The 26,710-nt window shown below is 41.8% G+C and overlaps 1 protein-coding gene across 2 annotated transcripts in view; it reads right to left on the reverse strand.

Moving 5' to 3' along the window:
• chn2 (chimerin 2) overlaps positions 1–26,710 on the reverse strand; it is a 251,322-nt gene that overhangs the window by 74,556 nt on the left and 150,056 nt on the right. For both annotated transcript variants that reach the window (XM_059945052.1, XM_059945053.1), the window contains 4 exons: positions 23,248–23,303; positions 20,679–20,710; positions 18,281–18,394; positions 11,132–11,417 (listed from right to left, as the gene is read on the reverse strand). In XM_059945052.1, coding sequence (XP_059801035.1) covers positions 11,132–11,417; positions 18,281–18,394; positions 20,679–20,710; positions 23,248–23,303 — 488 coding nt within the window. The remainder of the gene's footprint in view (positions 1–11,131; positions 11,418–18,280; positions 18,395–20,678; positions 20,711–23,247; positions 23,304–26,710) is intronic.

Here is a 26,710-nt window from a genome sequence, read left to right on the forward strand (position 1 = left end):
TTATGGACTTCCCCAACATTGGAAACAATCTTCCTGCATCTAGCCTGTCCAATCCCTTTAGAATTTTATACGTTTCAATAAGATCCCCCCTCAATCTTCTAAATTTCAGTGAGTATAAGCCTAGTCGATCCAGTCTTTCTTCATATGAAAGTCCTGCCATCCCAGGAATCAATCTGATGAACCTTCTCTGTACTCCCTCTATGGCAAGAATGTCTTTCCTCAGATTAGGGGACCAAAACTGCACACAATATTCTAGGTGCAGTCTCACCAAGGCCTTGTACAACTGCAGTAGAACCTCCCTGCTCCTGTACTCAAATCCTTTTGCTATGAATGCCAACATACCATTTGCCTTTTTCACCACCTGCTGTACCTGCATGCCCACCTTCAATGACTGGTGTACAATGACACCCAGGTCTCGTTGCACCTCCCCTTTTCCTAATCGGCCACCATCCAGATTATAATCTGTTTTCCTGTTCTTGCAACCAAAGTGGACAACCTCACATTTATCCACATTAAATTGCATCTGCCATGAATTTGCCCACTCACCTAACCTATCCAAGTCACCCTGCATCCTCTTAGCATCCTCCTCACAGCTAACACCGCCGCCCAGCTTTGTGTCATCCACAAACTTGGAGATGCTGCATTTAATTCCCTCGTCTAAATCATTAATATATATTGTAAACAACTGGGGTCCCAGCACTGAGCCTTGTGGTACCCCACTAGTCACTGCCTGCCATTCTGAAAAGGTCCTGTTTATTCCCACTCTTTGCTTCCTGTCTGCCAACCAATTCTCTATCCACATCAATACCATACCCCCAATACCGTGTGCTTTAAGTTTGCACACTAATCTCCTGTGTGGGACCTTGTCAAAAGCCTTTTGAAAATCTAAATATACCACATCCACTGGCTCTCCCCTATCCACTCTACTAGTTACACCTTCAAAAAATTCTATAAGATTCGTCAGACATGATTTTCCTTTCACCAATCCATGCTGACTTTGTCCAATGATTTCACCTCTTTCCAAATGTGCTGTTATCACATCTTTGATAACCAACTCTAGCATTTTCCCCACCACCGATGTCAGACTAACCGGTCTATAATTCCCCGGTTTCTCTCTCCCTCCTTTTTTAAAAAGTGGGGTTACAATAGCCACCCTCCAATCCTCAGGAACTAATCCAGAATCTAAGGAGTTTTGAAAAATTATCACTAATGCATCCACTATTTCTTGGGCTACTTCCTTAAGCACTCTGGGATGCAGACCATCTGGCCCTGGGGATTTATCTGCCTTTAAACCCTCCAATTTACCTAACACCACTTCCCTACTAACATGTATTTCCCTCAGTTCCTCCATCTCACTAGACCCTCGGTCCTTTACTATTTCTGGAAGATTATTTATGTCCTCCTTAGTGAAGACAGAACCAAAGTAGTTATTCAATTGGTCTGCCATGTCTTTGTTCCCTATGATCAATTCACCTTGTTACGAAGGATGAACAACTCTGATGGGCAGAAGGGTACAGAGTTGCCCATGTTCCCCTCTCCTGGGAGAATTACAAACCGTTACTGTTGCCAGGCTGCTAATGAGAGAGCAAGAGATGGAACAAAACATACTGGGATTGGAACATTTGCTTCATATAAGGGAGAGATAACATCGGGGGAGAGAGACCATATTATGACTCCTGTAAGACTTACGGCTCCGGAGAAGGCTGTTTACTTGGTACTATTCTGTTCATTAAAATTCCTCAGTGGACAGCCGGAGTGGGCTGGTTTGATGGGCTAAGCCATTCAAAACTGATTGACATTGGAGACCCCATGAGTAGGGATAAAAGTGAGGTCTGGGGAGAGACCCCTGAGACGCACCAAGAGACACACTAGTGAGCACTGCTTAAGTGTTGGAACCCACGAGAAAAGTGTGGGACATCGGAGACCGAACGAAGGATTGGTCAATTTTAACTCACAGTGTTTATAGCGAGGCCGGTGGGGGCTTGTGTGTGTGTCCACCCTTGCCTGGGTGACGAGTCCACCATAGAAGAACAGTCTAGCTGAAGGACAGAGGGGTCATGCCTGAATGGCCACAACAACACATCGACGGATCAAGGAAGTAAAGGAAGGTTTGAATGACTGTAGCTGTCACTGTTTGCTCGCCCTTTCTCTCTCCCTCTCTCTCTCTCCCCCTCCCTCTTCAATGGTTACAACAAAAGAACCAACAACTACCACAGCCTACATGAACTGAACTGAACTTTATACTTTCCCATGATAATTCCTTATCCCCTAGGCAACGATAGAGCTTGTTTATTATTGATTATTATTATACCCACACTTTTAGGTTTAGTATTGCTAACGTGTATTATCTGTATATTTGTATTGTTGATATTTATTTGTATATTTTACTAATTTTCACTGTTGTGAAAATAGTACCAGACTCCAATGGACACTTCTATCTTTGCTGGTAAGACACCCAGTTACGGGGTATGTAACAACCTGTTTCTGACTGTAAGGGACCCACATTTCTCTTGACCAATCTTTTTCTTTTCACGTATCTATAAAAGCTTTTACAGTCAGTTTTTAATGTTTCCTGCCAGCTTTCTCTCATAATCTTTTTTCCCTTTCCTAATTAAGCCCTTTGTCCTCCTCTGCTGGTCTCTGAATTTCTCCCAGTCCTCAGATGTGCTGCTTTTTTTTTTGCTAATTTATATGTTTCTTCTTTGGACTTGATACTATCCCTAATTTCCCTTGTCAGCCACGGGTGCACTACCTTCCCTGGTTTATTCTTTTGCCAAACTGGGATGAACAATTGTTGTAGTTCATCCATGCAATCTTTAAATGCTTGCCATTGCATATCCACCACCAACCCTTTAAGTATCATTTGCCAGTCTATCTTAGCTAATTCACATCTCGTACCTTCAAAGTTACCCTTCTTTAAGTTCAGAACCTTTGTTTCTGAATTAACTATGTCACCCTCCATCTTAATGAAGAATTCCACCACATTATGGTCACTCTTATCGCACGACAACATTGCTAACTAACCCTTCCTCATTGTTCAATACCCAATCTAGAATGGCCTGCTCCCAGTTGGTTCCTCGACATGTTGGTTCAGAAAACCATCCAGCATACATTCCAAGAAATCCTCTTCCTCAGCACCCTTACCAATTTGGTTCACCCAATCTATATGTAGATTGAAGTCACCCATTATAACTACTGTTCCTTTTGTGCACGCATTTCTAATTTCCTGTTTAATGCCATCCCCAACCTCACTACTACTGTTAGGTGGCCTGTACACAAATCCCACCAGCGTTTTCTGCCCCTTAGTGTTATGCAGCTCTACCCATATCGATTCCACATCCTCCAGGCTAATGTCCTTCCTTTTTATTGCATTAATCTCCTCTCTAACCAGTAGCGCTACCCCACCTCCTTTTCTTTCCTGTCTATCCCTCCTGAATATTGAATATCCCTGGATGTTGAGCTCCCATCCTTGGTCACCCTGGAGCCATGTCTCTGTGATCCCAACTATATCATATTCATTAATAACTATCTGCACATTCAATTCATCCACCTTGTTACAAATGCTCCTCGCATTGACACAAAAAGCCTTCAGGCTTGTTTTTACAACGCTCTTAGCCCTTATACAATTATGTTGAAAAGTGGCTCTTTTTGATTCTTGCCCTGGATTTGCCTGCCTGCCACTTTTACTTTTCACCTTACTACTTTTTGCTTCTACCCTCATTTTACACCCCTCTGTCTCTCTGCACTTGTTCCCATCCCCCTGCCACATTAGTTTAAATCCTCCTGAACAACAGTAGCTAACGCTCCACCTAGGACATTGGTTCCAGTCCAGCCCAGGTGCAGACCGTCCTGTTTATAGCGGTCCCACCTCCCCCAGAACTGGTTCCAATGCCCCAGAAATTTGAATCCCTCCCCCTTACACCATTTTTCAAGTCACGTATTCATCTGAAATATCCTCCTATTTCTACTCTGACTAGCACCTGGCACTGGTAGTAATCCAGAGATTATTACCTTTGTGGTCCTACTTGTTAGTTTATCTCCTAACTCCCTAAATTCACCTTGTAGGACCTCATCCTGTTTTTTACCTATATCGTTGGTACCTATGTGCACCACGACCACTGGCTGTTCACCCTCCCACTCCAGAATGTCCTGCAGCCGCTCAGAGACATCCTTGATCCTTGCACCAGGGAGGCAACATACCATCCTGGAGTCTCGTTTGCGGCTGCAGAAACGCCTATCTATTCCCCTTACAATTGAATCCCCTATCACTATAGCTCTCCCACTCCTTTTCCTTCCCTCCTGTGCCGCAGAGCCACCCATGGTGCAATGAAATTGGCTGCTGCTGCCTTCCCCTGATGAGACATCTCCCCCAACATTATCCAAAACAGTAAATCTGTTTAGGAGGGAGATGACCTCGGGGGACTCCTGCACTACCTGCCTACTGCTACGCTGTCTAGTGGCCACCCCTTCCCTTTCTGCCTGTGTAGCCTTTACCTGCGGTGTGGCCAACTCACTGAACGTGCTATTCACGACTTTCTCAGCATCGCGGATGCTCCAGTATGAATCCAATCACAGCTCCAGACGCTCAATGCGTCTGATGTTTCACGCAGAGACCCTTTATCAGGACTGGAAAGAAAGGGGGAAGAAGCCAGAAGAAGGGAGTGTGGGAGGGGAAGGAGGACAAACTGGCAGGTGATAGCATAGAAACAGGCCCTACATCCATGCAGTTCCTACTGAACTGCAAACGTAGTATATGAACTATTACCCTACACACCCCTCTCATCCATGTACTTTATCCAAACTTCTCAATTGAACCTGCATCCACCACTCCGCTGGAAGCTCATTCCACTCTCTCACTACTCTGAGCGAAATTGTTCTCTCAAGTACCCCTAAATATTTCACCTTTCACCCTTAACCCATGACCTGATTCTCATCTCACCCAACTTCAATGGAAAATGTTTGTATTTACCCTACCTATACCTCTCATAATTTTGTATACTTTTACCAAATCTCCCCTCAGTCCCCTAAACTCCAGGGAATAAAGTCCTTTCCCTATAACTCAGGTCCTCAAATCCCAGCAAAGTCCTTGTAAATTGCCTCTGTACTCTTTTAATCTTTTCTGTTGGTAGGTGACCAGGATAGCACAGAATGTTCCAAATTTGGCCTCACCAACATCTTATACAACTTCAACATAGCATCTAACTCCAGTTAAAGTGGTTTTAAAAACTGAGATGTGTATCAGATGTATCTCCAGCAACAAATCACAAGTCTGATTTTCACCATGTTGAATTTGTATTTTGAATTTACCTCTGACGTTTATAACTGAACTAATCTCAAATTCAACCATAGACATTGCTCTAAGACAGGGGTCCTCTGAGAAAGTGCAATGCCAAGGTCTTTGACCCTCAGAAAAAAAAAGTATCACCTCACCCATCATAAGAAAGCGCAGCATGGTAGAATAGCGGTTAGCTCATTGTTTTACATTACTAGCGATGGGGGTTCAATTCCTGCCCATGACTGTAAGGAGCTAGTACATTCTCCCAATGACCATGTGGGTTTCCTCCAGGTGCTCCGGTTTCCTCCAACATTCCAAAGGCAAACGGATTGGAAGTTAATTAGTGACATGGGTGTAATTGAGTAACATGGGCACATTGGGCCATGCTGTACCTCTAAATAAATTAAATTAAATAAACAGGCAATCTTTTATTTGAGGCCTTTTTCTGATCAGGATTGATCCTGGATGATGCATCCCTGCTGACTATTTGATACGCAAGCCAGACCACAAGCCCGGACAGTAATCTAGACAGTCACAGGGGAAAGATATAAACTCCTTCGAGACAGCAGTGGGAATCAAACCCCAACTGACTTCAAAATTTCAGTGCTTCATTCTTTTCTTTCTTTTTTCAATCTTTTTATTGATTTAAAACAAAAGTGTGTATACAAACAAGAGGAGAATATCTCTGGGATATATGTCAATAGCAGTTCATACAGAAGGTAAAATAAACAATATCAGAATCACACATAGTGTTGATCCGCGAAGTATAAATTTGATATAGAATGTATAATTCTCCTCTTTATCAATTTATGAAGAAAGGAAGGACTATTAGAAAATTTTATGTAGAAGAGGTAAAAAAAAACCACTATTATAGACAGGAAAAGAAAGACTGGGCAGTCAATCCTGAGAGAAAAACCAAGAAAAGAGAGACTCTCTGATCAAATCCAAGGTCCTGAAAAAATAGCTGGAAGAGAATCAGTACAAAAATCAGATCATATGAAAATATTGAATAAAAGGTCACCAGATTTCTTCAAGTTTAAAGGATGTATCCAGTGTCCAACTTCTTATTTTCTCTAAACTTAAACAGGACATGATAGAGTAAAGCCAATAAAATGCGGTAGGAGGGTTGGTGTCCTTCCATTTAAGTAAAATGGCTTTCCTAGCCAATAAGGTTGAAAAGGCTTTCATCTGCTGAGCGGAAGCAGGGATATATCCTGCTTCTGATGGAATAATCCCAAAAATAGCTGTAAATAAGTTTGGTTGTAAAATGTTTTATTAAAAAAAATTTTAAATGCTGGAAAGCCACTGGTTATATCCACAAAAGAAATGTAGATTTCAATTTGAATTGCGGAGCCCACAGTCCTTGGCAGAAGCATCTTTGTTCAGATATCTGTTTATTTAGTTTATTTAAAGATACAGCACGGTTACAGGCCCTCTGTCCCAATGAACCCACACCCATGTGACCAATTAACCTGCAGGTCTTTGGAATGTGGGAAGGAACTTGAGCACCCAAAGGAAAGCCAAATGGTCACAAGGAAAAGTTACAAACCCCCCACAGACAGCAGCAGACCCTTTGACCCTACATACATCTTCCAGTCAGGTGATGGTATGCTCCGACACTACAGCTTTTACTGGGCCAACCATTGGTACTTCTGTCTCTTTTAAACTTTTTTTTTTACGAACGCAAGACCCTGCTGGACATTAAGAACTTAAGGGTCTTCGGGTCCACCCCATCAGCGAGTTGCTTGTTGGTAGAGAAACTGAACGAACTGGACTTTGTGCAGATCGTGCTCCTGTCTGCGCAAGAGAGGCATCGGTGCACGAGGGAGGTGCACAGTTTAACACTGAGTGATCACCTCAGTCACTTTTCTTGTGGTTGCTGGACCAAGTTGGATTTTGGTGGTGTGGAATGCTGCAAGTCCAATTCACCGATTTGTTGGGCAAATGGTGGGGGAGTTGCGTGGCCTCGGTTGTGGTGAGGATTAGGCCTCAAGCTGCAGTGTCACCTGTTTTCAGCTGCCCAGGTGGCAGGTGTTGGAGTCAGTCCGTGTGTTCCACCAGACTGCTGGAGGTCAGTGCTGCCCCCTGGTGTTTGCTTGGCAGAAGATGATGTATTGTGTTCAACTGCAGACTGCTGCAATATTAATCGACTCAGGGACTTGGACTGCTGTCTCATATGTGCTAAATGTGCCTTGTGCTGTGTACGATTGTTGGTACTATGTTTTGCACCCGGGCACCGGAGTAACACTGTTTCTTTTGACTATATTCTTGGGTATTCATATATGGTTGAATGATAATTAAACTTGAACTTAACTCTGGCACGAATCCCAATTCCATCTTGCTCATTAAATCCTGTCAGTCTGAGAATGCCACATTTATTCCAATGGTGTTTCCTGTTACTTACTCAGAATCGGTCCTGCAGCAACTTTTCAAATATGACTCCTTATTGAATTGATTGTTCCTTTGGAGAACATTTGGAAACCACTGAAATTTGAAAATTTCCAAACACAAGGGATTCTTCAGATGTTGGAAATCTCGAACAACGCACACAAAATGCTAGAAGAACTCAGCAGGTCATGCAGCATCTACGGTGAGGAACAAACACTCGATGTTTCAGGCTGCGACCCCTTGTCAGGCCTGGAAAGAGCGAGGGAAGAAGCCAGAAGATGGTGGGGGAGGGGAAGGAGTACAAGCTAAAAAGTGACAGGTGAAGTTATGTGAGGGAAGGGGGATGGAAAAGGAGATGGGAGGTGACAGGTAGAAAAGCTAAAGGGCTGAAGAAGGAGGAATCTGACAGGAGGCGAGAGTGGATTTGAAATTTGGTATTCCACTAACTTTAATTTTTCCCCTGCAGCTTTCATTCCAAAGAGCCGCTTTATTTTTGTTTTCTATAATTTTCCCTGCCAGCTTGTTATAAATATTTCAAATTAAGTGTGCTCAAAATGTTTTCAGCCCAAGTACAGTACTTCATGTCTACTACTGAACAAGGAGTTCTCTTCAGGCACTGACTACATTATCCAACTTTCCACTGCACTATCAATCACACTTGTGTGAGAGGCAGTTTTGAAGAACAGACTTGTATATCCATTGTCCATTTAAATGCATGCCTGGTCTCAAAGTGACACTTATAACAAATACAGTGGAAAATGAATGGCATGAGTGAAGTAACAAAGAAACCCAATCAGAGCACTATCATTACAAATATGAGTCATACAATCAGTACCTTCATTAGGTACCTCCTACACTGAGTGTACGTTCATGGTCTTCCACTGTGGTGTTCCATCCACTTCAAGGGTTGACATGTTGTGCAGTCAGAGATGCTCTTCTGCACACCACTGTTGTAATGTGTGGTTACTATTGCCTTCCTGTCAGCTTGAACCAGTTCTGCCATTCTCCTCTGACCTCTCTGATTAACAAAGCATTTTTTGCCAACAGAACTGCTGCTCACCGTTCTCTGTAAATACTAGAGACTGTTGTGTGTGAAAATCCTGAGCGTTCAGCTGTTTCTGAGATACTCAAACCACACGATCTGGCACCAACAGTCTTTCAACAGTCACATGTTTGGTCTGAACAACACCAACCTCTTGACCATGTCTGCATGCTTTCACATGACTGGCTGTTTAGGTATTTGCATTAACTTACAGGTGTGCCTAATAAAGTGGCCACTGAGAGTAGTCATGGGATCATACAGCACAGAAACGGACCACCAACTCCAAACCAACTTCTCAGCCCATCTATTATAATCCCATTTATCGACACAAGGACCAGATCATTCTAAGCCTTGCCTATCCAAGTGTTCAAATGTCCTAGAGTTGGCGGACTGTAAATGTGGTTGAGTGGGAGGGTGGGCACTGGTAAGGGGACTTACTCTGCTGTTGGGTTCTGCTGCTTGTTGTGTTCTGTGTCATTCTGCCAAGCAGTGTGGGCATATTACTTTGGTGCCCGAGTGTGTGGTGACATTTGAAGGCTGCCCTCAGCATAACCTTGGTTGTTAACACAAATGACAAATCTCACTATTTGCTTTTGTTTACAGGCAATAACTAAATCTGAATCAGAATCCATTTTTGGCACATTTTTACAGAAAAAAGTACAAATGAAAAATTAATTTAAAATGTGTGGACCTTAATTTTACAACAAACAGATCTAAATGTGGTACCCATATGAATCAACTGACCACAATCCCATGTTAAATCCAACTTGCAAAAAAAAAATCTAGTTTTGTAAACTCACTTTCCTGCGTCTCAACTGCATTCATGTTCAGTTTCCTTTCTCACTCCTTAAACAATGGCTGTAAGTAATTTTCACTTTCACTGCCTGGGCAGTGAACTGGCAGACAAGGACATCCAACTCTTACAGGACCACCTAACTTCTGTTTATAAATAAATCTGAACTTGAGTCCAAAGCTTTTGGCAGCCAATTGCACATATCAAACATTCTGTGTAAAAAACGTTTCCTCTCAAATCCCCTTTAAAACTCCTTCCTTTCATCTTAAACCTAGCTTCACTGATTCTGACTATCTAGTCTCCTATAATTTTATATACCTGTTAGCAGTCCACCCCTTTGGTTTTTCGTTTCACAGAAAAGAACCCCGGCTTACCCAGTCACTCCCGATAACTGAATTTTTCCAATCTCCTCTGAGCTCTCCCCGGCATCACAGTGCAGTAACCAGAAATGCGCCACACTTGGTCTGTTCTAACCAGGTTCCCTGTTTGGGGAACTGTGGACCCAAGGTGCTGCTGCTCACCAACACTTTATTAGTGCCTTACTGCTTACATACTTCCTACCCCTATCTGACCTTATAAAGCTTCAGCTCACACTCCATGGATGCTAGCTGGCCTGCTGAGCTCCTCCAGCATTTTTGTGTGTTGCTCAAGATAAGACTGTATGATATAGGAGCAGAATCAGGCCATTTGGCCCATCGAGTCTGCTCCGCCATTTCATCATGGCTGATCCATTTTCTCTCTCAGCCCCAATCTCCTGCCTTCTCCCCGTATCTCTTCATGCCCTGCATCTGATTTCCAGCATCAGCAGGATCTCTCATGTTCCCCTTCACACTTGCTGCTTTAATAGTACCAATGACAGTGAATGAACGGCCAGCGTGTTCCGGATTCACATTGCGGTCAGGCATCACAGACTTTACAGGATGAAAAAGTCCTCAGAACCAGTAGGACATCTACCAGCAGATATTTCTTTTTTTTTGTATTTCGTTACATTGATAATTTATACTACTTATTTTAATTTATATACATTTTATATATTGCACAGGACTGCTGCCACAAAACAACAAGTTTCATGAAGTTTAGCAGATGCTGGAAATCCAGACAAAGTGCTGGAGGAACTCAGCAGGTTAGGAAGCATGTATGGAAATGAATGAACATTTTGGGCCGAGACCCTTCACCAAGACAGGAAGTGAAGCAGAAAGATGCCAGTATAAAGAGGGCAAGGAGGATAGCTAGCAGGTGATAGGTGAAACCAGTTGGGTAGGAAAGGAAAACAGCTGGAGAGGAAGGAAGCTGACAGGAGAGGAGAGTGGACCTTGAGAGAATGGGAAGGAGGAGGAAACCCAGGGGAGGTAATAGGCAGGTCAGAAGAGGTAAGAGGCCGGAGTGGGCAATACCAGAAAAATTGATTTGGAGGCTACCTGGATGGAATATAAGGTGTTGTTTCTCCAACTTAAGGGTGGCCTCATCATGACACAGGAGGAGGCCATGGACTAACGCATGTCACTGATAATAAACTTGATTATGATAGTAATTCTTCAAACACACAAGGCCTCATGTTAGAAGCACACCAAAAATCGTTGCACAACCATGTCTTTGATAAACAAAGCAAGGAAGTACAAACTGAAATTCTTACCTTTTCAACTGAACTGTTTTCATCGTTCATCAAGGACACCTTCCTAATGTCTTGCTTTGTTTTTATCAGTCTTTTTGAGGTTTGCTCTCTCAACAGTGTGGCATATCCTATGTGCTCATAGATGGGATTGGTGGTCATCTTAGAAATATACTCAGATGCTTTAGTTTCTATGTAAAGGGTTATCAAACCATCCGTCACGAGATCATGGATTGACTCAAATCGTTTCTCTCCTACAAAGTGCTTTCCATCATAGAACAATCTGTAGTTTAATGTCTGATATCCAAATCTAGAAAGAGAATGAGAGGAGAACACCAAACATATCACAAACTAATGCTGGTAAAATGGCATCTTAAACAGTAGTTAGTGAAAAATATCAACAAAAATTGATGTGCTGATAAAAAAAATCACAAAGGACCTGAACAGAGGCAAACACAAAGTTCAAGACCTCAGGCAACACGAGTGAATGTGCAGATGCTGGAAATACATAAAAACACAAAATGCTGGCAGAACTCAGCAGGCCAGACAGCATCTATAGGAGGAGGTAGTGACGACGTTTCGGGCCGAAACCCTTCATCAGGAGTTTCTACCTCGTCACTATGCTGTCTGGCCCTGATGAAGGGTTTTCGCCCGAAACATCGTCACTACCTCCTCCCATAGATGCTGTCTGGCCTGCTGAGTTCTGCCAACATTTTGTGTTTTTATTCAAGATCTCAGGTCTCTTTATCTCATGTTCTCGATATTTATTGCTTATTTATTATGCTTCTTCCTCTCTGCTATCCGCTTTCTAAATGGACATTGAACCTTAGTATTTCTTTTATTTATTCCTGTTTCTGCACTATTTATTTTAAATTAACTATTTGATATACATATATATATTAACAGTAATTCCTTTTTTTCTACATTTATCATGTAGTGCATTGCACTTCTGCCGCAAAGTTAACAAATTCCAAGACATATGCTGGTGATATTAAAGCAACATACACAAAATGCTGGAAGAACTCAAGCAGGCCAGGCAGCATCAATGGAAAAGAATAAACATCCACTGTACTCTTTTCCATAGACGCTGCCTGGCCTGCTTGAGTTCCTCCAGCATTTTGTGTGTGTTGTTTTAATATCACCAGCATGCGTCATGAAATTTGTGTGCTTTGTTTGGATTTCCATCATCTGCAGATTTTCTCATGCTGGTGGTATTAAACATGATTCTGACTGTAGTTTCTCTTCTTAGTATTTGCACAGCTTGTTGTTGTCTGCACTCCGGCTGATCACCCTAGTTGGGCAGTCTTTCACTGATCCTTTTATGGTTATTATTCTGCAGATTTATTGAGAATGCCCACAAGAAAATGAATCTCAGGGTTGTATGTGGTGACTCATTTGTACTTTGAACTTTGAGATGAATTGTCCACCGGGCACTTCCCAATGAGGATATTTGCCTCTCGCATTCAGTGCTGGGCCAGTGTTGAAGGTCACTGGTGGGGCGGGGCGGGGGCATGCTCAGTTGTGTAGCAGATAGCATAACGCATCACAGCGCCAGTTACACTGTCTGTAAGGAGTTTCCACGTTCTCCCCATGACTGCGTGGGATTCCTTCGGGTGCTCCGTTTTCCTCCCACGCTCCAAAGACGCAAGGGTCAGTCGGTTAATTGGTCACAAGGGTGTAATTGGCTGGCATCCACTAAATGACCTTTATCACTAAATCAATAAAATAAAAATGATTCTCTTGTTAGATACTCAATTGTCAGCCAATGCTCCTGATTGAATGTAATAAGTACTCAGACTTGATGCGTTAGGTAAGGGGTTGCCACACTTTTGCACATTGTATGACACTTATGCTATTTAGCAGTCAGGTACTGTAGTGTAGAGATTAGTGTAGCACTTTGTAGTGCCATCTGTACGATCGGGGTACGATTCTTGCCACTGTCTGTAAGGAGTTAGTACTTCTACCATGTGGTTTCCTCCCTTATTCTAAAGGTTAGTGGGTTGGCAAGTAGTGGGCATGGCACGTTGGCATTAGAAGCATGGTGATAGCTGTGGGCCGCCCCGGCACATCCTCCGACTGAGTTGGTCATTGACACAGAAGGCGTATTCACTGTACGTTTTGATATACATGTAACAAATAAAGCTAATCTTTAATCTTTGTAACAGACACAAATGCTGGAGGAACTCAACAGGTCAGGCAGCACCTATGGAAATGAATAAACAGTCAACATTTTGGGCTGAGACCATTCTCCAGGAAGGGACCTCTGTAGTCCTATGTGTCACCCTGACCACATCAACAGTTAATTTCAGAGACACTTAGCATTCATTGACACAGACTTCTATTCAGCTCACTACATCAAAACTGCTGATGGGTTTGATGGTGACTGAGTTTTCGGAATTTCCCAGGCCATAAAGGATATAGAGACAGCGATGAAATATTCTGCTAATAGGTCTACTGCACATCCTGACACTGCTGAAATCTGCCATTAATCTATTCCACTGAGCTATAAAACAAGCACGCTGCGGTCATACGAACATAAGAAATAGGAGCAGGAGTAGGCCATCTGGCCCGTCGAGCCTGCTTCGCCATTCAATAAGATCATGGCTGATCTGGCCATGGACTCATCTCCACCTCCCTGCCTTTTCCCCATAACCTTTAATTCCCCTACCATGCAAAAATCTATCCAACCTTGTCTTAAATATATTCCCTGAGGTAGCCTCCACTGCTTCATTGGGCAGAGAATTCCACAGATTCACCACTCTCTGGGAAAAGCAGCTCCTCATCTCCGTCCTAAATCTACTCCCCTGAATCTTAAGGCTATGTCCCTTAGTTCGAGTCTCACTTATCACTGGAAACAACATTCCTGCTTCTATCTTAACTATCCCTTTCATAATTTTATATGTTTCAGTGTGAATAAGGATGTTGTCTCTACATAGGCTCTCCTGGGATGTTGTCATTTCTAGTAATAGTTTCATGGACAGGCCCAGGAACAGTAAGAGGACCAACTAGGAGCCCACGGTAACTTATTCCTTTGCTTTGGTTCTTCTACCACCCCTTATAAATCTAGCTTTGGCAGCCGACATCTTTAGTGGTAAAGGTCCCTTTTCAGACTAAACACTCAGCACTTTCACTAATGACTCATTAACTGAGTAATCAGCAAGAGGTTTTCTTAACTTGAACGTTTGAGACTTAGTAATGTCGGTTGAGGATTCCCAGTTCATTTTCATAGCTATTCCTTGCAACAGCACATTTGATAGATTTGCCTAGCCAGGGGATAGAATATAGATAGGGATGGCCTCTGGACTACTACTGGTCTCCTGGTTTGATGCTTAATTCTATGTATCACTTGCTTGCTTTTTGCCATTTGCACAATTTATTCTTTCTTTTTGCATGTTTGGTGTTTGATGTTTTCTTTGAACGGGTTCCATCGTGTTACTTTGTTTCATGGCTGCCTGGGGGGGGACGAACTTTAGAGTCGTATTCTGTACACATACTTTAATAATAAATGTACATTGAATTTTTGTGATTGCGATATTAGTTGAGTAACTGTTAAAGTCAAAGTGATATGTATTATAAAAGTATGTGTATGTTATCATATACTACCTTGAGATTCATTTTAATGCAGGCACTTACAGGAAGATACAGAAATACATAAACAAAGACTGACAACCAATGTGCAAAACGTGACAAATTATGTAAGTAAATAATACTGAGAACATGAATTGTAAGGTCCTTGAAAATGCGCCTGTAAATCATAGAATCAGTTCAGAGTCAGGATGAGTGAGATTATCAGGAGCCTGATGGTTGCAGGGTAGTAACTGTTCCTGAACCTGGTGGGGTGAGACCTAAGCTTCTGTACCTTGAACCCTGATGAAGAGTCTCAGCCCAAAATATCTAATTGTTTATTCCTTTTCATAGATGCTCCCTGACTTCCTCCAGCATTTTGTGTGTGTTGCTCTGCATTTCCAGCCTCTGCAGATTCTCTAGTGTGTACCTCCTCCCAATGGTAGTGTAGAGAAGAGAGCGTGGCCTGGGAGGGTGGGGGGGGGGGTCGCTGATGATGGATGCTACGTTCTCATTGCAGCACTCCAAGTAAATGTGCTCAGTGGTGGATAGGGCTTCGTCTGTGAAGCACTGGGCTGTGTCCTCCACATTTCCAGTGCTTTTCCAGTGCAGAGCTTTGCTGTTTCTATACCCGGCTCTGAGTATTGACACCAGCCTGTTCTATATTTGATCAGTCTGGTCATCTCCTAACTTTGCAACTGGTCTCAAGACATTGCATAAATAATATACTTGTTTGCAGTGTGCACACACCAACAGTGCCAAGAACAAGGCCACAGTTGAGTGAATAACTCATTTCCCCCCTGAAGTTATTCTTTTAAGCAGTTTGAAATAACTTAAAAATTGGCTCACTGATCAACTAAGGAACAACGTACTGAGCTCCTGCTCATCAAGATGAGAGACACTTCCCTGACTCAAGACAAATGGGTTTGGCTTAATTTCCTCTCCCTACCGGGACAATTAGCCTACTGTAGTTTTTCAGTCCCTATTCTCTTCTCACCCTTGCTCTCTTGCCTTTAGCCTTCAACATGTCCCGATTCTCCAGGTTCTACTGTGACTAAGTTAAAAACCTTCTATTGACTCTCTATATGCAATGCTGCAAATGACTAATTAATTTGTAAATACCTCAGCAAAATTTAGAAGGAACCACTTGGAAATACTACACTCAACACTTACATTCTCATATAAAGGGAAATACAAGCGCCCAAAAAAATAAGACCATAAAAAAAATGTCCATCTATTGAGGTGAATGAACAGTTTCAGGCCGAGACCTTTCATTAGGACTGGAAAGCAAGGGGACAGAAGTTTAGAAATTGTGTTGGTTCTGCTTGTAGAATCAGAACCTCATGGGTGCCCATTTTTGGTATCAGTGTCATATCTACTGAGGTACAGTGAAAAGCCTGTCTTGCATATCAGCCATACAGATCAATTCATTACACAGTGCATTTTGGTAGTACAAGACCATGTTTATTCATGCAGTTATGCTGTTTGGTATTTTATTTTTGTGCAGATTTTCTCAAAATGCTTTAAGTGTCCCCTTAACTACATTATAAAATTGAGTGGGTTTTTTTGCTGTTTAAAGTAAAGTTGATTAATGAGTTAGGCTTGTTGAATTAGCCAACAGGAGGTGTCTTGGAAATTCTAAGGAGAGCACAGGAAATTAAAATGGGGGAACAATTTTCCAGAGAGAGCTGGGATCAAAGAACTAGAATGGAAACGGACAACAAGTATAGTGGAAAAACATGGTGAAACACTCCCAGAATTCAATTCAGAATGACAGATACCGATGTCAGAAAATCCTCATATAGACAACGGTCACTCAGAGAATGTACAGATAACTTTCAGCTAGTTAGCTAGCACATGACATTGGAGAAAGTTCGAGGCCTTGTTTCCTTGAACATGGTATGGATAATTTTTTTTACTTCAACTGGTTTTTCAGCGCAGAACCGTCTTGCTACCATGGGTAAACAAAGTGAAGCAAACTGATTGATTATGCAACAATGAGCCCCAACAATTACGTGCATGGTGTAGATTAACATATATATGATGAGCCTTTTTCTTTTTCTCGCTTGTTAGTTTAAAATATTTTGCCAAAACAATTTTCATCTCAGTTGAGCATGGTGTGAGCTGGAGTATTGCTCCTGGTGAATGGTAAATTTGTATGGGTGTGTCAGTATTCATTTAAGTAATTGTCCTATTTTCCCTTAAAGGATCATTCATACTTTTATGTTTTTTGTGTTTACCCAAATCATACCTACTCTAGATCTGTTTAGTTATTGGAAATTGCCTTTTCACCATTATTCCCCATGCATTGTGGAGTTATGTTGCTGTTAGCTTGTGTCCAAAGCAATAGGTAACTCATTAAGAGCCTAAGGTGAGAGGGTTAAGCGAAGTAAAACAATAACAGAGCGTTGAATAAAGTGTTACAGTAGCAGAGAAGGTGCAGTGTGGGTACACAATAAGGTCATAGTGGGGTAAGAATCTATCTCATCATACTAGGAAACCATTCAATAGATGGGTTGAGTTGTTCTCAGATCTTGGCAACTTACTTGCAAACGTTTCATCACCTTTCGAAGAGACACCGTCAGTGCACTGTTGATTGTGGTGGGTCCTCTGAATGCTTGGCCTTTATCTACTTTTTAATCACTTGGAAGATGCACTGCAGTCAGCAGTGCACTGGCTAGGTCTCCTTGCATGGTGATGAAACGTTTACAAGTAAACTGCCAAGGTTGCAATTGCAGAATAGCTCAACCCAACCATCAACCACCTGAGCTACACATCTTCAGAATTATTTCCACCATTCAATAGTCATATAACTGTGGGATAATAGCTCTTTGTGAGCCTTGTGGTGCATGATTTCAGGTTCTTGTATCTTCTGTCCAGCGGGGGAGGGGGAAGAAGAGAGAATATCTGGAGTTGGAGGGGTCTTTAAATATTGCAGGCTATTTCACTGAAGCAATGAACAGTATAGACAGAGTCCATGGTGGGAGGCTGGCTTCCACGATTACTGAACTGCGTCTACAACTCTCTGCAGTTTCTTATGATGACAGGCGGAAGAGTTGCCATACCAAGATATGGTACATTGGCATGGGATGCTTTCTACAGTCCATCAATAAAAGTTGGTGTGGGTCAAAGGGGACATGCAAAATGTCTTCAGGAAATAGAGGTGCAGGTAAGCTTTCCTAGTTGTGGTGACTAGTAGATAGTAGATGATCAGCCATGATCTCAAAATGGTGGTGCAGGCTTGAGGGGCCGAATGGTCTACTTCTGCACCTATTGTCTATTACTACATGGTTGGAATAGGACATAGGACCTGCTATTGGTGATGGTCATTCCTAGGAACTTGATACTAGGACATTGATTAGTGTGGAATTGTGTCCTCCTCCTGAAAATGTGAGGACGTAATAGTCACTGCCTTCGGCACCTGGTGCAAGTGTGTTTTGCCGTTTGCATCCTTCTGGATCATTTCTGCCCACCAGAGTTGCAGGTCAGAGTGTAAAACATCCAAGTACTATCCGGGAAGACAAAGAAACCAAAATACGTAACAGGTCATTTCTCTTTGTTATTAGAGAATAACAAGTTCAGATTGTTGGCATTAGGAAGTAAACTCACCTCAGAGCCAAAGTGTTACTCCCTGGCTGACGTTGACTCTCTCTGATGAGGTAAGCTCCCTCAACTCCACCAAGCTGTTCATCAGCCTCCTCACGAGATATCATCCCATGGAATCTGAAAGGAGAAAATACTCAAAATATTACACGAGGGGGAACTTCTTTACTGAGAGGGTGGTGGCTGCTGGCGGAATAGCGAATGTGAGTTTGCTTTCAATATTTAAGAGAAATTTGGATAACTACATGGATGGGAGGGGAATGGGGGCAGGTCAATGGGACTAGACAGAACAACAACTCAGCATGAAGTAGATGGGCCGAAGGGGCTGTTCCTGTTCTAGAGTGTTCTATGACTCTATTTAGAAAAATTTCACCACACGTCAATTGGTCATTTTATGAATTTCAACAGAATTAGATGTCATGATCTATCGAATGGATTTCAAATCATAATTAATAGGCCACACATTTTCATACTTGGATTGATAATAATAATAATGATAATAATAATTTATTCTCAAGCACTTTTCATTCAAATGATGTAGTTCAAAGTGCTTTACATTGAGATAAAGTGTAAGCAGGAAAACAACAGACAAAATGATGTCAGTTAAAAGCAAGGTTAAATAAATGGGTTTTGAGCTGGTATATAAAAGTGTCAACTAAGAAATTGACAGTATAATATTATAGGAACTAAGGGCAATTTATTTCATTAAAATTGCTGTCCTTTCATAAGCAGAGTGCACATGTTTGCAGCATCCTCCAAGATATCAAAAGACAATTGAGCATTGTTTAAACCTGGACATCATCAACTGAATGGGGGCACAATGTTGGTCATGCAAAGGAAGGAATGGAGTGCATGTTATTTACCCTCAAATCACGATGCAGAGTATGCCAAGTGAATATTCTTAAAAGACAACTGTGTTGCTCCAAAGAGTACTAGAAGAGGTCATTCCTACCCTCAGCCATTAGGCTCTATAATCAGTCAATCTATAGCTGGGGAAGTGATGACCTCCCGCCTCCTGTTAGAATGTTTGAGGTAACTGATATTTGATTCTTTCTTACTTCTCTTCTAATATTTATATATCTGTGCACTTGTAATGCTACTGTGACACTATAAGTTCCTTTGGGATCAATAAAGATCTATGTAAAGATAGACCTAATTTCTTCATGCAAACCCAATTAAGAGATCCTAATGAAAGATCTCAGACCAAATTATTGACTACCTACTTCTCTCCATAGATGCTGCCTGTTCCTCCAGCATTTTGTGTGTTGCTTAATAATAGAGATAGCAAGGCTGCAACACTCATTCAAAATAGAGAAACAGTCACTTTTAAATTGGATTGGCTCTTTAGCAAGAGAAAAAAAAACTTTACAACTGTTTTCGTCATTCTATGAAAATAAAATTTCATGGGAAGCAAAGTGCAGCAACTGCTATGGCCTTGCATCTTCTGATCTGATTAAGGATCAAGGATTAACTTTATTCACCATATACACTTACATGCATTAGGAATTCGCTGCGGTGTATTGATCTGGGTGTGGCAAGCAACAAAATATTTAACAATTAAAAAGAATAAAGAATTATATGTAACAAAAGCTAATAAAGTTAGAGATTTGTGTTGTGTATGTGTTATATGGAATGTGAGCTTGGTGCAGAGGAACATTATTCTATTTGGTGGGTAAAACTCTTCCAACCATTGAGCACATTACACAAACTGTTGTTGCAGAAAAGCAGCATCCATCATCAGGGACCCCAACCACCCAGAACATCCTCTCTTCTCATTGCTGGCATCAGGAAGGTGGTACAGGAGCCTCAGGACTCACACCACCAGGTTCAGGAACAGTTACTTCCCCTCAACCATCAGGCTCTTAAATCAAAGGAGATAACTTCACTCGCCCCATCACTGAAATATTCCTACAACCTATGGATTCACTTTCAAGGACTCTTCTTTTCATGTTCTTGATATTTATTGCTTATTTATTATTATTATTATTTTGTATTTTCAGTTTGTCATCTTTTTGCACATAAATTGTCGGTCTTATTGTATGTGGTTTTTTTATAGGTACTATTTTTGTATTTGCACAGTTTGCACAGTTTGAATGTCCAAGTTGGGCAGTCTTTGATTCTGTTATGGTTATTTTTATATATACACACACACATACACATACTTCGACAATAAATTTACTTGAACTTTGTATACGTCCATACAGTTGAATAAAAATAAGTTTGAACTTTAACTTAAACAGATTACTGTGCTGTAAAACCACTTCTGTTTTACTACTTACTAGATGTAAAACACAAGATGTTTAGATGTTCAGTTCAGTTTCTAACTAAAAGGAAACTATTTTCTGTTTTTGGAAATAACTTGTCAAGAATTAAAGAAAGAAAAAAGAGAAAACGGTTTACATACTCTCTTCCATAGTACTTTGGTCTGTTTTCAACCTGCAAACAGAATAAAGAAAGAAACAACAATTTTCACAACATATACCAGTGATATTAAACCTGAGGTTATCAATTCCATCCTGTAAGAATCTAGCTGGTACCACTCCGCTCCCAAAAGTCATTTTTCCCCAGATACTTCTGAACATCATCGTTACCTTTGTCTCAATTACTAACTTCGTAAACTGCTCACTGATTCAGTTCATAAACTGAATTTACCAAATTAGGAAATACAAGTGCAATATGGTGGAGAACCCACCAGGTGGCAACAAACACAGAAACTTCCATCAAATATTCTCAGTATGATGAAGTTGCTAACTAGTTAAACAGAGATACAGCACCAGCAGCTGAGTTATTTTATGACACACCATTTGGTGAGCAGTTTTGGTCAATACCGTTTGTTATCAACACAGTAATCTAAATATATCACCCGCAACAATATATGCCAAGGAGGCTTATATTGGGAATATATACTATAACGATAATACAGTATATATTGTCCTGTAAATTAGATGATAAAATTTTGCTGCAGCTCTACAGCGTGTTGGAAAACAACATCTGTGTACAGTTTGAGTATCCTAAAGAGCTCCACTTTGGAGGCAGTTCAAACAAGTTTCACTAGGTTGATTCCTGGAATGAAGAGATTGAAGAAGTAGGATAGTGGTTAGATTAACACGTTACAGCACCAGCGATCAGAAGATTTGAGTTCAGTGTCCATCACAGTCTGCAAAGTGTTTGTACATTCTCCTAGTAACTGTATAGGTTTCCTCCAGGTGCTCTGGTTTCCTCCCACATGCCAAAGGCACACAGGTTAGGATTCAAGAGTTGTGGGCGTGCAACGTTGGTGCAGGAAGCGTGGCGACACTTGCGGGCTGAGGGCATGCTGAGCTCATACTCTGCGGTTCAGAAGAATACAGGTTTTCTTATAGAAGATATACTCAGAGCTCTACGGTGGAAGAGTCAGGCAAGGTGACTGAAAACTTACTTCAACATCTGATTGTAAAGAGTGGGGTGAGAGTCAGAGGTTCAGTGATTTCCAAAATGATGAAGGATGACTGAAAGCTTTAAAGGTTGGCTTTATTAGCATCAGCTTTATTTGTGACATGTACATCGAAATGTTGAAATTTGCAGTGAAATGTGTTACTTGCATCGAGGATGTGCTGGAGCGGCCTGCAGTTTTACATAGCATTAGCACTAACATAGCATCCCCACACTCAGTACTCTAAACCACGCATCTTTGGAAAACTCACGCAATCACAGGGAGAATGTACAAAAGCCTTGCAGAGAATGCTGGGATTGAATCGAGATCCACCGATTGCTGTTGATGTAAAGCGTTGTGATACCGCTATGCTATCGTGCCAGTTAGTATAGTGTCCTGATGGCAAGGGCAGGTACACTCGTCTCTTCAGCTTTGGACCGAGGCTGTGATGACCTGGAGCCGAGGGGCTCTGACGAAACACAAACTGCTTGTGACACGTCACTCACAACTTCCATCACTCTGCAGGTGACTGAGAGTTGACTGCTTCAGCAGTCATTAGCCAAGCTGGACTTGTCCCACTTACAGTGAGAAAGACGCTCAGAAAAAGAGGGATAAACCTGGTCTGTAATGTGGCACCACGGTAGCTCAACATTGTTACAGCTCGAGGTGTCAGAGTTCAATCCCAACGTCCTCTGTTAGAAAGTTTGTCTGTTCTTTCCATGTATGTATGAGCTTCCTCTTGGTGCTTCAGTTTCCTCCCACAGTCCAGGAAGTACCGATTAGTAGATTAATTGGTCATTGTAAATCGCCCTGTGATCAGGCTAGGGTTAAATAGGTGGGTGGCTCGGTGAGCTGACAGGGCCTGATTTGCGCCATATCTCTAAATAAAATCAATACATAAAAGACACTCCAAAGCAATTTTACGCATTGCTGAGTGATTCCCAGTGTTATCAAGACTCTGGTAAAGCCCGTCTGGAAACGCCGTGGTTATGAATTGCGGATCTTCAGCACAGCCACACCTTTGTGGTCTGGTTCCGTAGCCTTAGATATATGTATTGCATCAAACTAGTGGAGGGTGGCTTCTGACATTAGAGATCTATGAGATGGAAGTCGATGGTTCCTCAAGTGCCTCATGTCCAACAGAGAGGCTTTTAATAATGTGAAAGATTTTGTATTGTCCCCAAATGCATGTTTAAATAAGTGTCACTGATTATCCTGAACACCTTGTGGATAGGTTATACTGCTGAAGACATTTATATATGCCAAAAGCAATGGGTTACAAACCTTTTCATTCCTAGTGAAATAAATCAGCATTTTATTAAATATTTGTATTCCAAGCACAATGATCTTTTGTTCTCTATTTTACACAGCTGGCTTAGCTCGTTAGCTGTGCATCCAGTCTAATGCTACGGGATTATAAGCATTTGAAACAATGTGCATGACTCCATTGACGCTGTCTGCATTCTCAATATCAGTTGTGCAAAAGAGCGAAATGAGAAATTCAGAAACAGCACATTTTCATACGGCATACCACATTATTCAAGTTTGGTTTGTAACTAACCTCTCGGGGGCAAGTCATTCTCTTTGGACGTGGTGCTTCTTGCTGTAACTGGTATACTGTCCAAAAACAGAATGAAATGTGAACATTAATATTAAATACATCAAGGCATCACAAAGTCCAACATAATAAGTAGCTAGACAATGAATTAATTAGCTAGAATCAAATATATTTATTCTGAAGTTACACAAGTATCAATCCTCATTATGCTAATTCTAAAACCACAGCAAGAAATATTAGTACAAAGAAAAACAAAGGCTTTGTGGTGAGATTCTTATTTGGAGATTCAGTGCAGAACAGGCCCTTCCAGCCCATCGAACTGCACTGCCTAGCAACCCACCTAGTTAACTAGCCTGATGACAGGATAATTTACCATGATCAATTCACCTAGTAACCATCCTTGGACTGTGGGAGGGAACCAAGGCACCTGGAGAACATCCACGCACTCACAGGGTGAACGTACAACTTTACAGATAGCACCAGAATTTAATACTGAAATCCAGAATGCCTCAAGCTGAAATAGTGTCACAGTAACTGCTACGCTACTGTGGCACACCGATCTCAACCGTGCTCGCAATTTTGGAATGAAAACATTCTTCTTTCCTCAATGTATTTCCCTGCTTGTAGAAATAAATGGAGTAAAGGCTTTCAAGCCAACTGTTCAACACGGGAAAAATCCTCCCTACCATTGAACACACTTACACAGACCACTGCCACAGGAAAGCAGCATCCACCATCAAGGCCATTCTCTCTTCTTGCTGCTGCATTTGGGAAGAAGGTACAGGAGCCTCAGGTCCCCACACCACCAGGTTGAGGAACAGTTACTGCCCTTCAACCATCTGGCTTCTGAACTGGCGTGATAATTTCACTCACCTCAACACTGAACCGATTCCACAACTCACGGATTCGCTTCCAAGAACTCTGCAACTCATGCTCTCAATATTATTTTTTAACTATAGATTATCATATTTATTTATTTTTTATTTGTACAGCTTGTCTTTTGCACACTGGTTGTCCTATTGTGTTTTTGTTCTACTGTGAACAGCAAAAAATGAATCTCAGGGTAGTATCTGGTGGCATATACATACGTCAATAATAAATTTACTTTGAACTTTGTTGACAAATTTTTGATGTATGGTAATGCAAGGTGCCAGCATACAAGTTTTGAAATAGTCCTACAGCTAATTTCTAATATAAAGAGTCTAGAATCTAAATCTTCAATAATATGGAATGTGTTAGAAATGCTGAATGGGGCAGTCAACATCCAAAAGGCAAAGACAGATTAATGCCTTTTACGTAATCCTCAAAAGATCAATCAATAAACTAGACACTCAGATGACGAAGTAGCAAGAGGACCACAACCTCATTGTCATTTGGAGGCTTGTGTGCCTCAATGACCCAGCAAGCTATGTTGGCTTGATCAAAGGGTAGAGGCTAGACTAACAGTGGGCCATTGGTCCTCTAGATTTGGGGGGTTTCAGCTGAGGGCTAACAACCCTGACTGGTAAAGCACCCTTCGACATCTGAGTGCAACGGTATTTCTGAGTCTCCACCAGGGACCTGCGTGGCTGAGAGTAACGAAAAGTGAAAGGAAACTACAGGCATGATGAAGGAAGCCCTGACCACCACCAAGAACAAGACCAAAATTGGTTTCCGGAATGTACAAACTATGTCTAACACTGGCAGGCTAGCACAAGTAACTGCAGAGATGTGTTATTACAGCCTACATACACCAGGCATCAGTGAAAGCGGATGGACACGGTCCGGCAGACTAAAGGCAGCAACTGGTGAAACAAGTTTGGACTCAGGAAGGGAAGATGGTCAGCATCATGATCATGTAGCTGTCATTTTGGAAAAAAAGGCATTGAGAATGCTTGCTGGAGTGGAAACCAATCAATACTAGGCTGATGAGAGTCAAGCTGAAAGGGAAGCAAGTGAACATGACTGTGATTCAGTGCTGTGCTCCAATTAACGACTGTGACACTGAAGAAAAGGATACCTTCTACGAACAGCTGCAATCGCTGGTAGAGTTAACAGCATACCATGAGATAATCATCACCATGGGAAATTTAAACACCAAAGTGGGAAGTAACAACTGACAATTCAGTAGGGGCATGGGCACACCTGGGTTTGGAATGATGAATAGCAATGGTGAAAGCCGAGTGGAATTCTGTGCCATCAACAATCTGGTCATAGAGGGACCTCCTTTCCACACTGTTAAATCCACAAACTGACCCAATGAACACGAGAAGAACTAAACTGACAATCTGATCATCAATAGTATGTGGAGATGACCCTTGCAGGATGTTAAGGAGTGGATGCAGGAAGTGATCACCACCTTGTTGCTGCAGTGATGAAATTCAAGCAGAGAAGCACTGGGACCAGGTTACTTGTACCAAGATGTTTTGATGTTGAGAAGCTCAAGGATTCCAGTGCATGATCTGCCTTCACCATTCAGCTTAAGAACAAATTTTAGACCTTGCAAAACCGTAACAAGGGTGTGTCAGTCGACAGGATCGAAAACAATGTGGAAATGGATTGCTTCAGTCTCTAAGGAGAACAGAGAGGCTTGTCTAGAACACAGAACCAGAAAGAAGAACAATGAATGGATACAGCAGGAATAAAGATGGAAAAATGAGAAGAAAGTACTAAATACAAAGTCAACGCAACCCAAGGTGTAACTTCAACTAGCATACAAGTTAACAAGAAAGTGAAGAGACTTGTAAGAAAGTATCAGAGAATGTGCATGGAGGATGCAGTGCAGGATGAAGAAGCAGCCAGTCGAGATGACCAGGGAAACATATACAAGATTTCAAGATTGGCTTGTGGAACATTCCAGGCCAGATTCAGAGGTCCCATAAGAGATCAGAGAAAGGGCAAGAAACAATGGAGGAGAGAGTATTTCAGAGAATTACTGAATGGACCACCACCAGCCTGATATACAAGGGGCAGCAGAGGACCTCAACATCAACACAGATCCTCCCAAGAAGAGGTTGTTGCTGCGATTAAACCACTAAACAAACAGCAAATCTGCAGGACATGACAATGTGAGTGCCAAGCTGTTCAAAGTTGAACCAAAAGTTGCAACAGCCATCCGGCAGTCACTGTTTACTCTAATCTGGGAACGGCAACAAGTACACAAACTGGACAAAGGGAGTCATTGTTAGGAACCCAAGAAAGGAGTGCCAAGTGATTGCAACAACTGGCGTGGCATCACACTTCTGTCTGAGGCCAGCAAAAATCTCAGCAAAGTCATTCTCCATCAGATTACACATGCTGTCGATCTGTGCTTGAGGAAGAACAGAGGCTGCGTCCACCAGATCTTCACACTGTGTAGCATCAGAACTGTGCACAGAATGACAGACAACTGCATGTAATTTCTGTGGATATTGAAAAGGCTTTTGATAGCATCCACAGGAGCAACTCTGGCAAATTCCCAGATCATACTTTCAAAATTGTCTAGCTC

This window comes from Hypanus sabinus, chromosome 20 (assembly GCF_030144855.1).
Source record: "Hypanus sabinus isolate sHypSab1 chromosome 20, sHypSab1.hap1, whole genome shotgun sequence".
NCBI lineage: Eukaryota > Metazoa > Chordata > Chondrichthyes > Myliobatiformes > Dasyatidae > Hypanus > Hypanus sabinus.